At 44.3% G+C, this 14,281-nt stretch overlaps 1 protein-coding gene and 1 non-coding gene across 3 annotated transcripts in view; one reads left to right on the forward strand and one right to left on the reverse strand.

Annotated features, from left to right (window-relative positions):
* Positions 1–14,281, forward strand: part of SCUBE2 (signal peptide, CUB domain and EGF like domain containing 2) — a 69,963-nt gene that overhangs the window by 18,384 nt on the left and 37,298 nt on the right. For both annotated transcript variants that reach the window (XM_052652443.1, XM_052652444.1), the window contains exons 5-9: positions 944–1,069; positions 4,278–4,394; positions 5,123–5,212; positions 9,509–9,625; positions 10,550–10,672. In XM_052652443.1, coding sequence (XP_052508403.1) covers positions 944–1,069; positions 4,278–4,394; positions 5,123–5,212; positions 9,509–9,625; positions 10,550–10,672 — 573 coding nt within the window. The remainder of the gene's footprint in view (positions 1–943; positions 1,070–4,277; positions 4,395–5,122; positions 5,213–9,508; positions 9,626–10,549; positions 10,673–14,281) is intronic.
* On the reverse strand, positions 9,208–9,280 carry TRNAG-CCC (transfer RNA glycine (anticodon CCC)). The gene has a single exon. It is a non-coding gene; the product is annotated as a tRNA-Gly (tRNA).

Genomic DNA, 14,281 nt, shown 5'->3' on the forward strand with positions numbered 1-14,281 from the left:
GGAAGGATTTTACAGCAGCTCAAGGAAACCACATGTATGAGGTCTCTCTTTCTGTTCTTTCTGCTGTTGACCTCTGAGCCTGCTGAGGGAGGGCCCAGGAACTAACTGAAGGTGGTCACATAAGAGAGGTCCCTGGGCAGGTGTCCACGGGGTGATGCCAAAATACAGAAGTAGTCACAGTGGCCTCCAGAGTGTGGATTTGGTGGGGGTAGAGAGGAGGGTTGAAATTTTCTGAAAATCTTCGAGAATATATGAAAAGGAGGATTTCCCTGGTTAAGACTCTGCTCCAAATGTAGGGGGCTTGGGTTCCATCCCTGGTCAGAGACCTAAGATCCCATATGCTGCAGAGCATGGTGCTCCCCTGCCCCCCCCCAAAAGAATATGTGAAAAGGTTGAGAATCTTCACCTATCTGCAGATTTTTGTAGAGAGATTCTCCTTTTCTGTTTGCATTCTTGATCAGCATGGGTAACAGCATGGAAGAGATAAGAGTCTGAGGACAAGTTCCTGGGGTCCACAGGTTCTGATTCCACATCCAAAAGAGAGCTCCTAGTGGTACTTCTTTTTTTTAAATTTTTTGATCACACCACATGGGATCTTAGTTCCCTGCCCAGGGACTGAACCCAGGCCCTCTGCAGTGAAAGCATGGAGTCCTAACCACTGGACCGTGAGGGAATTCCCTTCTAGTGGGTACTTTCTTCTTAGTGTATTGAGTGGGCTCCTATCTCTTTTGGAGAATTGAAACGTCCTATCTTTTGGGTGACATAAGAAAATTTTCACATCTCTGTTAACTGGCTTGATATGAATGACATATTCTTGTAAAATGTGGGGCTGATGGACATCCAGACAGGCAGGTCTGTGGCCTGCCTGCCAGCCCCTCCAGACACTCCAGGGCTCTGGATTCTGGTGCAACCTGGTCATCGGCTGCATGCTGCTGTTTTGCAGAGGGTCTGAGCTGCATGAATAAGAATCATGGCTGTAGTCACATCTGCAAGGAGGCCCCGAAGGGCAGTGTTGCCTGCGAGTGCAGGCCAGGCTTTGAGCTGGCCAAGAACCAGAGAGATTGCATCTGTAAGTACAGACTGGTACCCCACCCCTCCCTGCACCCTGGGAACCATGAGCCATCCTACCCCAGAGGTTGTCTTGTGCAGCCCAGCATCAGAAACATCAGGGAAGGCAGCTGGCATGAGATACAGAGAATAGTCTCATGTAGGGAAGGAAAATGATGTTTCTAAAGGGACCAGTCAGAAGGAGCTCACACTCAGGAGTGAGGAATGTGAATGCTGGGGGACAGGTCTCCCTCTTTCCATGGAATAAAATAAAATTTCCTCATTTGGCAACTCTTTGATACCCGCTTCCTGCTTCTTGTGCAAGCCTCATCTACCTCCTTTCTCCAAACACCAAACTCCTTACTTTTGGAAGATAGTTCCCATTCTTTCATGCCTTCAAGGCTTTTCCAAGACTCCTCCCCTTCCTGGCTTGGTGAATTCTCCCTCAATATTTACTTACTTATTTTTGGCTGTGCTGGGTCTTTGTTGCTGCAGGTGGGCTTTCTCTAGTTGTGACGAGCAGAGGCTAACTCTTCTCTGTGGTGCTCGGGCTTCTCATTGCAGAGGCTTCTCTTGTTATAGAGCACTGGGCTCCAGGGTGCATGGCCTTCAGTCGTTGCAGCACCACGGGCTTAAGTGCATGTGGGATCTTCCCAGACCAGGAATCGAACTTGTGTCCCCTACATTGCCAGGTGGATTCTTATCCACTGTACCACCAGAAAAGTCCTCACTCAGTTTTTAATATCCTGCCTAAGTTCTAATGATAAAGATAATAGGTACTTTGGGAGAGCACTTATTATGTGCAAAGGCTTATCTAAAAAGGTACCATATTCCACTTAATTCTTACAGGCATCACCTGATGAGCCAAGCTGAGAAAACTGTGGAGAAGGTAAAGCTGTAAGGTCACAGAGGGAGCAAGTGGCAAATGTAGGATTCACACATAGATCTAGCCTAACTGTAAGGCTTGCGCTCCTAATCACCATGCTGCACGACCTCAGAAGCAGTCCCCAGTGGCCTCAGACAAGGCAGCCAGTTTGTATTTTGGCTCCCACAGTGGTGTTTATTCCTCAATCATAGCACGTGGCTCTGTGGGTTGAAATGTATGTTTATGTGTTTGTTTCTCCAGCTATGAACCTCTCCAAGTCAGGGATTTTGTCTTACTTTTGCCTCTTGGTCTTGTCCTGGATGTGTTCAATACACATTTGTATAATGGATGAGTCAGTACATGGTGTACACAGTCCAGATGCAGCTGCCTCAGGATGAAGAAACACAATAATAGCTCCAACGGATAACAGGAAACAACCACCATTAAAGGTGTTTCTAAACCACTATTTATGCCAGAGGAAACACTGAGGGTTTCCTTTTAGGAACTCTTCCCAAAGTCATTGGGCTTCCATGGTGGTTCAGCTGGTGAAGAATCCGCCTGCTAATGCAGGAGACATATGAGATGTGGGTTCCATCCCTGGAGGAGGAAATGGCAACCCGTTCCAATATTCTTGCTTGGAAGATTCCATAGAGGAGCCTGGTGGGCTGCAGGCCATGGGGTCTCAAAGACTTGAACATGGCTGAGTGAACATGCACCTCTATTACATTTTGGGGTTTCTCAGGTGGCTCAGCAGGTAAAGAATCTGCTTGCAAATGCAGGAGATGCAGGAGTCATGGATTCGATCCCTGGGTCAGGAAGATCCCCTGGAGAAGGGCATGGCAACCCACTCCAGTATTCTTGCCTGGAGAATCCCTTGGACAGAGGAGCCTGACAGACTGCAGTCCCTAGTGTTGAAGAGAGTTGGACTGAGCATGCACGCGGCATGCCCAAAGTCATGGGCCTTCTAGAAGATGCCCGCAGTTTGCTAGGGTTGGTTGTTTACAGTGAGTAGACCCCCATGGTTAAGAGATGGAGAGACAGGGACTTCCCTGGTGGTCCAGTGGCTGAAACTCCGCACTCCCAATGCAGGGGGCCCAGGTTTGATTCCTGGTTGGGAAACTAGTTCCCACATGCTGCTACTAAGACCTGGTGCAGCCAAGTAAATAAATATTTTTTAAAAAATTGAGATGGAGAGACAGTTTTGCTGGTGAGAGACTTCTCTCTGGTATCTCCATCACAAAGCAGAGCGCGGCCTCATAGCCTGACACACTAGGGCTGATGCTACCATCACCATCGGCAGGTTCTGACAGCCTCATAGGGCCCTAAAAGTGGGACTGGCTACAGCTGTCTTCAAAAAGAGGACCCAGGTCTCTGCAGGAGACTCACCTGTGGATGAGATCCAGCATTTTACAGCCTTTCAGGAGCCAGTAGGCTACCTGAGAGCTTATTTTTAAAGATTTAAAATGTTTTAAAGATATCATTGCTCAAATAATACCATAAGATTATATTCAAATAATATTATAAAACTTGAAATAATTTTAAAAAAACCCAGAATTTCACCACATAATCCAGCTGTTTTGCTTTTCTCATATTCCTATTTAGTTGTTGACATGCATATGCAATTATTATACAGCTATAATCATAGAACATTTTCTTTCTTACAGCACAAATATAGTTTTAGTTCTTTTAAATTAAAAAATTAAAAATGATTGTATAAGAATTTAAACAGTCCGAAGAAACATATAACCTTCCCCCCTTCCCATTTCCTTTGCCAGAGGTAACCACTGTTCAGTTTGATGAACAGATAGTTTTGTGGTTGGCTTTCTTCCCCTCCTTGGCTTGTTATCAATGTGTTCATACACAGTCTTTGTAATTATTGGTTAATGTTGCATTAACTGTGCGAAAAGTCATCATTTCCTCTGATTACCCTCCCTTCTAACTAATCAGATATAATCTGATGAGAGAAATCCTAACATATACATATAAATTAAATACCATCTGTTCCAGACATAAAACGTGAAAGCATTTCCAAATGTCCTAGTACTTCTTCTGATAGAGCAGAGCACTAGTTTAGAATCTTTTGGTATCATTTCCTTTAAATGGTGAAAATCTCCCTCCACCTTCGCATCTCTGTCTTCCTATATAGTGTTGCTCAGATCCGTCATTCAGCATTTCTACAAATCTTATCGTGACTGCTTGCTTACATAGACAGGGATATGGACTGGGTCAAGGGTCTTTTATGCACAGTCCCTAGTACATGCTAGGGGCCTGAAGACTTCCTGAATGAAAATCAGAGCTCTTCTGAAGTAAACACAGCCCCAGGTGTGGACATCAGTGTTCGATGTGTCAATTCATTTTCTCTTAGTGACCTGTAACCATGGAAACGGTGGATGCCAGCACTCCTGTGAGGACACTGCTGAAGGCCCAGAGTGTAGCTGCCATCCTCAGTACAAGATGCACTCGGATGGGAGGAGCTGCCTCGGTGAATGGTGACCCCAACACTGGGTTAGGGTCTTCCCCAGCCTGCTTGCCACTAACCCAACCCTAACCCAAACCCTAAGTATTAATAGCATTTGGAACCAGAGGTAGGGTGTTGCCAGTGCACTCGCCCTCGGGTTCCATGCTGCTTCACATGGGGCAGGGGGACCCTCCAGACCTGGAATGGGGGCCCTTTTCTCCCTGTGAGGACTCGGAGAGCCGTTGATCCTCTCCTGGACTAGGCTGCTCCCAGAGCTGGTATTCTGGAGATTGGAACAACACCTCCCAAGAGACCAGGACAACCGAAGTTACAGCTAGCTGTTCATTGTGACGGGATGGCCTTTGCCATCAGCAGAAGCCAGAGTTGCATACTTATGGCTGGATGCCTGCCCTGTCCATCATGATGTGTCCTTTGCTGGCTCCATTTTAGAGGTTCCCCGATCCAAGATTCTTTTTGTCCTGAACTAGGGGTTCTGAAGTGAATCTGAAGCTTGTATTCCCCAGGGTCTGTGGTCAGTACAATATAATAAAAAAACTCTTTCCCATATTTAATGTCTATTAAGGCTCTGTGGCCATGTAACACAGAGCCTCATTGCAACATGTTTTTGTTGAGCAAAGAGTCACATTTCTCACATTGTTCTCGTGTCTGGGATTTCCAAGGAAGTGGTTGTGCTGGGGATGAACGATCTGACTCATTCAGTCTGAGAACTGTGCTTTCTGCGTCTCTTGCAGAGCGAGAGGACATTGCCCTGGAGGTGATGGAGAGCAACGCCACATCTGTGGCGGATGGGGATAAACGGGTGAAACGGCGGCTGCTCATGGGTAGGCACCTCACACACACCCCCAGCCCAGCCACTGCATTGTCCCTTTCCCTCCCCAACTTACGGCCTCAGGACTGAAGCTGGGGCCATGTGCCCCAGACCAGTTGGACCAGAGTAAGTAGCTCCTGTCCAGCTGGGGTATGTCTGTTCTCCATCCAGGACCATCCAGGACCCTTGGTCTGGTGGGAAGAACATCGGTCCAGCCATCAGCATAGCTGGTTAGCATCTGAAACTTGCCGTGGGACTTGGACAAACCGTGTCCTGGTCTTCGTCTAAAATGGATGTAATACAGTTGATCTCTTCTGGCTATCAGGAAGCTCAGTTGACAATAATATGCCAAAGTGCTCAGAGTCCACTGCCTGGGACTTACTGGGTGGTCAGTACATGTCAGATCCCCTCTCCACTGAGTAACTATGAAGAGAGAGGCATTTTGGGCAGCCCCTGCTTAGCATGGCACTTTGGCTGGGTTTTTGTCCACTGAGTCTTCTAGTTAAGACTCAGCCAGTGTTAATGGCAGGGTAGATGAATGGAGAAGGGTGGCACTTGGCTGAGGGACACAGGGAGGTCTGCCAGCAGGCCCGCTGGAGCTGGAGGCCACAGACAGCAGACGCTCAGCCTTGGCTGTGGGGCAGGAATCAAGCAGCTCCTTTGATGTTATTTTTCTGGAGAAAGCTTGGCTTGACCTAAATGAAACTGATCTTTTGATAGCTTCTGGATGTAACAGTCAGGTAAGATATTAAGCAGCCGTTGGTTACCAGGCAGGTGACATTTCTGAGCTCTTTTCTGCTCTGCCCTATTAAAATTATTATTTTTAATTGCCTTAGAACAGTATGTATGAATAATATAAAAACCTTAAAATGTTAATTAGTGCTTAATAGTACTTGTAATGAAATAGATCATTTCCCTGTCTCATAACTTGCTGTTTGCCAGCGGCCACAATTTTTAATTCTCCTGGTTGTTTCTTCTTCTCCTGACTTACCCTCCCCCATATTTCTGAAAAGGGAAGTGTATATAGTTACTTCTTGATGTCAGGTGTTTTTTTTCCCTGCACCACAGGGTTCATGGGATCTTAGTTCCCTGACCAGTTATCGAACTTGCATCCTAGGCAATGAGAGCACAAAGTCTTAAGCACTAGACTGCCAGCGAATTCCCCTGAGGCATCAGTTTTAAGTGTTAGTTTTTTACTTCCTACTACAGAGGATTAAGTTGTTAAGCTCCCTTTTGACCCCCTCCCCCAATACACACACAACTCTCTCATACCCTTAATATGTTGTTAATAGTCACTAAGTTGTGTCCAACTCTTTGCAACCCAATGGACTATAGCCTGCCATGTTCCTCTGTCCATGGGATTCTCCAGGCAAGAATACTGGAGTGGGTTGCCATTTCCTTCTCCAGGGGATCTTCCCAACCCAGGAATTGAACCCAGGTTTCCTGCATTAGGGCAGATTTTTTACCAACTGGGCTGTGAGAGAAGCTAGTTTTCTTAGTACCTCTTACCATTTTTTTTCCCCAAATTTCTGGCAGACCTCTAAAACCCTTTACAATGTGTTCAAATACAGCAGATAACTTGCCAATTCCATTTTTTACAAAAAAGTCCCTTCGGGGGACCCTGCTCCAGTGGGGCCTCCCTCCTGGGCCAGTTGCATACCTGTCATCTTGGCCTTCCCTGGGGCCCCCACTTGGAAATTCCCTTCCCCATGCTCCTGCTTTGCTGGATCCCATGGCTTCTGTTTTGCTAGTTTGCAAGGGTAGGTAGAGATTTTTTTAAAAACTTTGCACACCTGAAAATGCCTTTATAGTTTACCTTCCCCCTTTCTTAAGAATTTGGCTTAGTACAGTTCAAAATTGGGAAGAATATTCCGTCAGAGTTTTGAATAATGCCCTGTTGTTTTGAACATTCGGTGTTCTTTCCAGAAGTCTAATTCTTGATTCTTTGTGTGAAACCTATAAGAGCTTCTCTCTGGGTGTTTTCAGAGTCTTAACGTTGTCCCTGGTAATCTGAAATTTCATGACAGTGTCCCCCACTGAAGGATTTGTCTCACCTGTTATACTGAGCACTTAGTAGGCCTTTTCAGGAGGGACATTCACATCCCTAGGTTCCAAGAAATTTTCTTTTATTTTTCTTTCAATAATTTTCTTTACTTTTCTCAGTCTTTCTGAAACTCCTGTTAGTTGACTATTGCAACTCCTGGTTTGCTCCTCAAATTTACTTCTTTTTTCTCTTCTTGATATTTACTTCCTAGGAGATCCTTCATTTCCGCCACTAAACTTTCTATAGGGTTCTTTTTATATTTCAGCCTTCATATTTTAATTTTTCAAGAACTTTACTTTGGTATTTTGTTTTTGGAACTTGTTCTTATTTCATGGATGGTTTTCTTACCTCCCTGAGGAAATTAATGATAAGATTTTCTAACTTCTCTGTTGTTCCCCTGTACTAGCTTTGTTTTCCCCAGATTCCTTGTCCTGTGTTTGTGTGACTTGATGTATTGTTTCATACTGGAGGCTTTCCTGAAATGGATGGTGATCCTCGGCTGACTTTTCATAATCTGTCAGCTGGTGGGCTTTATGCTTGGTGGACTAGGCAGTGGCTTAGTCATTTCATCTGGAGATCTTCAGATGCCAATATCTGCAAGTCTATTACTTGGGCAGGTCAGTTTAACTGGAAAGGAATCCTCCGTCTCCTGCTGGGGTTGTTTAGGCTTGGCTACCAGCGTCCCAGGAAATAGGGAGACAGAGGGTGAAAGTGAGAGATCGCTCTTCTCACAGTATAGACTTTCCCCTGACAGCATCTCCCCTTCCTTCCTCTGCTGTTTTTGGTGCCAGTGAGTCCAGAGTTTCTCTGATCTGGCTTTTTCAGAGATTATATTAACTTGCTTTAGCCTGAATAGGGATGAGCTATGGGCTATGGAATTAAGATGGGTATCTGGGGGCTTATTTGTTATATGGACTCTCAAATCAGTCTTCATATTTTAACTCCATCCTCACCTCTGCCTCTCGAGTAACTTTAGTGCTTCCAATTCCCGAGCCCCTCTGGGATTCTGTGGCTCACATGAGCTGACCACTTGTTGGCATCTCTCTGCAGACTGCAAGGGTTTAACTGCTAGTTACCGTTCCTCCATTGACATGCCACTTCCAGAAGATTTGACATCTTTCATCTATTATTTTCTATTTTATTTGTACTTAAGGATTTATACTTAAATTTTTATTTACTCTCATTTTAGTGAGGTTTGGAGAGGAAACAGAGATAAACATATTTGTTCTATCTGTCATATTTAATCAGAACTAAGTTTGTCCCCCAAGACTTCACAAAGAGGTAGTTTTGGGGGTAAAATCAGTTTCTGGTAGCTAAATGCTAACAGTTGGATGAATGTTGAATAGCATTTGTGTAATACTTGGAATTAATGCAGAGCTAAAAAGTTGTTACCTGATTGTTACTCATCTCTACAGATATGATTTAGTAACTGCAGCTAAGTTTTTGCACAGCCATAACAGGTCTTTCTCCTTTCAAGGAAAGGTAAACTTCTAATCTGAGTTACTGGGCAGTTGCCGAGGAAGTCATTGGTCTGCAGGAAGGGAAGGGTTGGGATGGGTGATATTTCCCCTTTCTCACTTTGCCCATAACACACAGTGAACAGAGAAGGTTCAGGTTAAAGGAAGGAACATCCCCCTTGGCTCTGTTCTGCATTCGCATCTAGCCTGCTAGGAGAGGTTGTCATACTCAGCCTCTTTAGTGTCTTCACTAAAGAACATTTGGGTTCTTTAGTGACTTCACACCTGCCAGGAACTTTTTGTGTTTTCACATCTGCCAGTAGAGAGGAAAGCAGGCTGGCAAGGGCGTCTGTGCCCCCTGTCATCCTGTCAGGTTTCTTGGGGAGATGTCACTTGTTTATCTGGCTGCTCTGGATCTTAGCTGTGGCACGTGAGGTCTTTTAGTTGCAGCACGTATGATCTTTAGTTGCAGCATGTGAGCTCTTGGTTGCAGCATGTGGGATCTAGTTCCCCAACCAGGGATTGAACCTGGGTCCCCTGCATTGGGAGCGCAGAGCCTTAGCCACTGGACCACTGGGGAAGTCCCGATGTCACTTATGTAGATAGGGAAGGGGGAGGAGCTGCACTTGCTCTTCCTCCATCTCACCTGTGGGTGGCAGAGACTTGGGGTAAGGCTGTGAGTACCCCACATACTCCCTGATGTTCATGAATTTTTGTCAAGTATTACCACTGCACGATGTCCCTTTCCTCCCAGCTGTGTCAGCACTTCTCTACGAAGCTAACTGCCTCTTTCTCACCTCCCTGGCAGAAACGTGTGCTGTTAACAATGGAGGCTGTGACCGCACCTGCAAGGATACTTCGACAGGGGTTCATTGCAGTTGTCCCGTCGGCTTCACGCTCCAGATGGATGGAAAGACCTGTAAAGGTAGCCTGGGCCTCTCCATGCAGCTCACCTGGGGGAGTAAAGGCAGTTCTCCCCCTCCACGCCTCCTGAGCGACTCCAGATTTGCTTATGATTCATATTGATCAAAAGAAAGCGTTTCTTCCCTAGGCTAGTAGAAGGTTATAATTGAGGAAGCGTAATTAGAACTGACTTAATTACAGTAACTGTAGAGAAGGTCAGCTTCTACAGGCACGATCCATTTCAGGCAGTGGCCTTATTAGAAAAAAGCAGTCGTTCACGGAAACATTCATTTCCAGGAGATAATATCATCCTATCATAAATAACAGCCAAGATTGTTATCCAGAGAGCTTAATGAATGTACCATTAACATGTAGTAATGAATAGAGACCCCAGTTACTTAGTATTTCATGGGCAAGAGTACAAAGGCATCGTTCTTTAATGTGATTTAAAAAAGTAGATAAACAGTTACCAGATGGAACAGAAGAGATAAGATTAATCAAGTATCAGAAATCATTTAAAAGCATTGAGGCTATTTAATCATTATGTAATTTGCCAAAACAAATATTCTCGTTCCTTATAGTTTAAATCATTAAACTGGAATGGGAAGTATAGAAGAGGAAGCCATCTCATCTTGAGAGACCAGTGCAGGCATGAGAAAGTAATAGGGCATCCCTATTTTCCCTTAGTTTGTTTCCTTAATGCCGGTTAAGAGAAGGGCAGCGTAAGTCTGAATTCTCCAGGGTATGAGGCACTTGTCTTTCAAAACGGGTTAAGCCAGGCAAGAGAAGTTGTGTAAGATGGAAAACATCAGTAAACATCCTTAAATGCCTTTATGGGTCTCTTTCTGTTTCAGAGAATAATGAAGCACGCACAATAGCACTTCAGGGATTTGTGGCTAACAAGGCAAGTACTGCTGTCTGATTTGCCGATGCTTGCCTGTTACAGATATTGATGAGTGCCAGACGCGCAATGGAGGGTGTGATCATTTCTGCAGAAACACCGTGGGCAGTTTTGACTGCAGCTGCAAAAAGGGATTTAAATTATTAACAGATGAGAAGTCTTGCCAAGGTATGTGCTGAAACATAGCTGTGCCCTGCAGCGCCCACTGGTTGGATTGGAGAAGACGAAACCTCACTTGGGCCGAGACCGGCTCTCTGGGCTTCTCAACGGAGTCGTTAATCCAACCTCCAGCCTGTGCTTCACTTTTTTCATCTGTTAGGTAAAATAAAAACATGAGTTAGCTCACAGGTATATTTTGGAAATTCAGTTGATGATTAGAGAACACCTCAAAGAACCTGTGTGGTGTGATTACAGCCAGATCTTGCTGCTAGAAATGGGTCACAGAATGCAAGCAGGGTTGTGTTAGGGTTGAGATGATGAATATGTTCCCTTTTCTAAAACTTCCTTGAGTGTTATAGATTTGCTAACAAAATTTGGTACAAAAAGATGTTGATTTAATTAACATATCTTTTCTCAGCAAAAAGTTGGGGTCAACTAATTGGTCCCTTTCTTATAGGCCTTGTTTGAATGACCAGCCTTTGGTGTTTGGGGCAAGGGTAGGGGATGAGGGAGAGAGGGGACTGAGTGGAGGAGAGGCTGGGCAGTCCTTGGGCAGGATGTCAAAACCCCTTCTCAGACACATTCTTCCCACATAAGGGATGTTTTAAGGGAACTTCTCTGGGTAGCTGTTATTGATCTTGATAATTGTTTTGGACAGCGATAAGCTGTTTTGGGTTGAGGGGGCATCATTTATATTTCTAGATGAGCACCTTGTATGCCCTATTGACATGCAGAAAGAAACCCACAGGAAAGATGTGCTGGCATTTATTACTGTTTCATTTCTGAGAATAAGAACAGCTTAATTTATTTTGTTAGAAGTCCCACAAAATCAGAAAAAAAAAATCTGATTTCACTTCAGATAATAAAGATACAACATTTAAAAAAAAATCTTATGGTCTTAAAATCTTAAGTTTCTCTCTTGGTTTTTTCCTTCTTGATACATAATTTGTCAGACTCTTCACATATAGCCCCCTTTAAAGTCAGCGAGTTCATTTTAGATAACTACTGCGTGATTTTCTTCTGTTTGACTTGGAAAGAAAATTTACTGTTCCACATGATGTTTCATAATGTATAGAGCAAGAAATACTATTTAAGCTGTGTAAACACATTAAAAAGGAATTAGAAAAGTGATCTCATTATTTTTGGCAAAGCAAGAGCCCTTTGTGAGCAGCCAAAGTTAGCTACCGAACAAGCCCACATTCTCAGCAACTGGCTGGTATTAATAACAGAATTCATAAAATGACATCAATTGCTACAGAGCAAATAGACTTTTTCTCATTTTTCACTGATCAGTCTTGGTAGAACAAATATTTGCACAGAACAAACTTACTGAAGAAATTTCCAGGACTTCTGGGAAAAAGTGGATGAAGAGGTTTTTTAAGATTTTGTTCTTTTTTATTTCATGTTTTTCATTCCTCCAGTTCCTTCCAAATGTTTGTTTTTTATTAACGAAGTTTCTCATGGCACAGTTGGTGTTGTCAAAGGGATCTAGCAATGGTCTAGTTGGCTTGCACTGAGTCCTGCCCTGGTCCTGGTCTGTCCATCTGGGGACACAAGTCATAACTGTTAAAATCTTCCCAAGAGTTGAGGAAGTGAAACACTGAAATTCCAGTGTACAGGAAAGATGTGAGAACAGACCAGGGAGGAAGAGATGATTAGATCGACGAATGCAGCCTCCTGAGGCTAGTTTCCATGACCTCTACTGAAGCCAAGGAGGCTTCCATGCTGAACCAGGAAGGGAGGGGTCTCCTGGGACTGAAACAGGAGGGAGGAACAAAGCCAAAAGATTGGCCAAAAGGATCTAGTTTGGTACTTAAGCACCACATTTCAGGGTCTGCAATAGAAAATTACTGAGGATGTTAATGTTAATACATTTTTTTTTCTTTTAGTGCAGAGGGCATTAAAGCTCAGGATCAGCTGGTCTCCTGGGGCCAGAAGACAAATTCTGGTTAGACCCAAAAGAGAAATCTCCAGCTCAAGTGTTTTCTCTTTTTAACTGAAGATAGCTTATAACATTACTACGGCTCTTTTACCAATTAGTAATAGAATAGTAATAACGCACAGTTCAGTTCAGTTCAGTTCAGTTGCTCAGTCGTGTCCGACTCTTTGTGACCCCATTAATCGCAGCATGCCAGGCCTCCCTGTCTATCACCAACTCCCAGAGTTTACTCAAACTCATGTAAATCGAGTTGGTGATGCCATCCAGCCATCTCATCCTCTGTCGTCCCCTTCTCCTCCTGCCCCCAATTCCTCCCAGCATCAGTCTTTTCCAATGAGTCAACTCTTCACATGAGGTAGCCAAAGTATTGGGCTTTCAGCTTCAGCATCAGTCCTTCCAGTGAACACCCAGGACTGATCTCCTTTAGAATGGACTGGTTGGATCTCTTTGCAGTCCAAGGGACTCTCAAGAGTCTTCTCCAACACCACAGTTCAAAAGCATCAATTCTTTGGTGCTCAGCTTTCTTTATAGTCCAACTCTCACATCCATACATGACCACAGGAAAAACCATAGCCTTGACTAGAAGGACCTTTGTTGGCAAAGTACTGTCTCTGCTTTTGAATATGCTATCTAGGTTGGTTGTAACTTTCCTTCCAAAGAGTAAGCATCTTTTAATTTCATGGCTGCAATCACCATCTGCAGTGATTTTGGAGCCCCAAATATAAAGTCTGACACTGTTTCCACAGTTTCCCCATCTATTTCCCATGAAGTGACGTGACCAGATGCCATGATCTTAGTTTTCTGAATGTTGAGCTTTAAGCCAGCTTTTTCACTTTCCTCTTTCACTTTCATCAAGAGGCTTTATAGTTCCTCTTCACTTTTTGCCATAAGGGTGGTGTCATCTGCATAGCTGAGGTTATTGATATTTCCCTTGGCAATCTTGATTCCAGCTTGTGCTTCTTCCAGTCCAGCGTTTCTCATGATGTACTCTGCATAGAAGTTAAATAAGCAGGGTGACAATATACAGCCTTGTCGGACTCCTTTTCCTATTTGGAACCAGTCTGTTGTTCCATGTCCAGTTCTAACTGTTGCTTCCTGACCTGCATATAGGCTTCTCAAGAGGCAGGTCAGGTGGTCTGGTATTCCCATCTCTTTCAGAATTTTCCACAGTTTATTGTGATCCACACAGTCAAAGGCTTTGGCACACAGGCAGCACCTTAATAGTTTATAATCATTTTTAGGTATGTTAGGGCTTCCCTGATGGCTCAGATGGTAAAGAATCTGCCTGCAGTGAGGGGGACCAGGGTTTGATCCCTGGGTGGGGAAGATCCCCTGGAAGAGGGTATGGCAACCCACTCCAATATTCTTGCCTGGTGAATTCCACGGACAGAGGAACCTAGTGGGCTACAGTCCATGCGATCACAAACAGCTGGACACGACTGAGTGACTTTCACTTCTCTTTCACTTTTAGGTATGTTATTTCACTTGACTTCATTTCAGTATCTTAAATTGCTCAGCCCTGCAAATAAGCATGGGTGAGAGAGACCCACCTGCAAATAAGCATGGGTGAGAGAGACCCACTGAGCTTTTTAGTTTGCAATAGCACTTGGCAATAAGGGTCCTGGCTGTGTATATACCTATTGTGGGTTGCTCAACACTTTCTTTAATACAAGTGAGCA

The sequence above is a fragment of the Budorcas taxicolor genome, chromosome 15, assembly GCF_023091745.1.
Source record: "Budorcas taxicolor isolate Tak-1 chromosome 15, Takin1.1, whole genome shotgun sequence".
In the NCBI taxonomy this organism is placed as follows: domain Eukaryota; kingdom Metazoa; phylum Chordata; class Mammalia; order Artiodactyla; family Bovidae; genus Budorcas; species Budorcas taxicolor.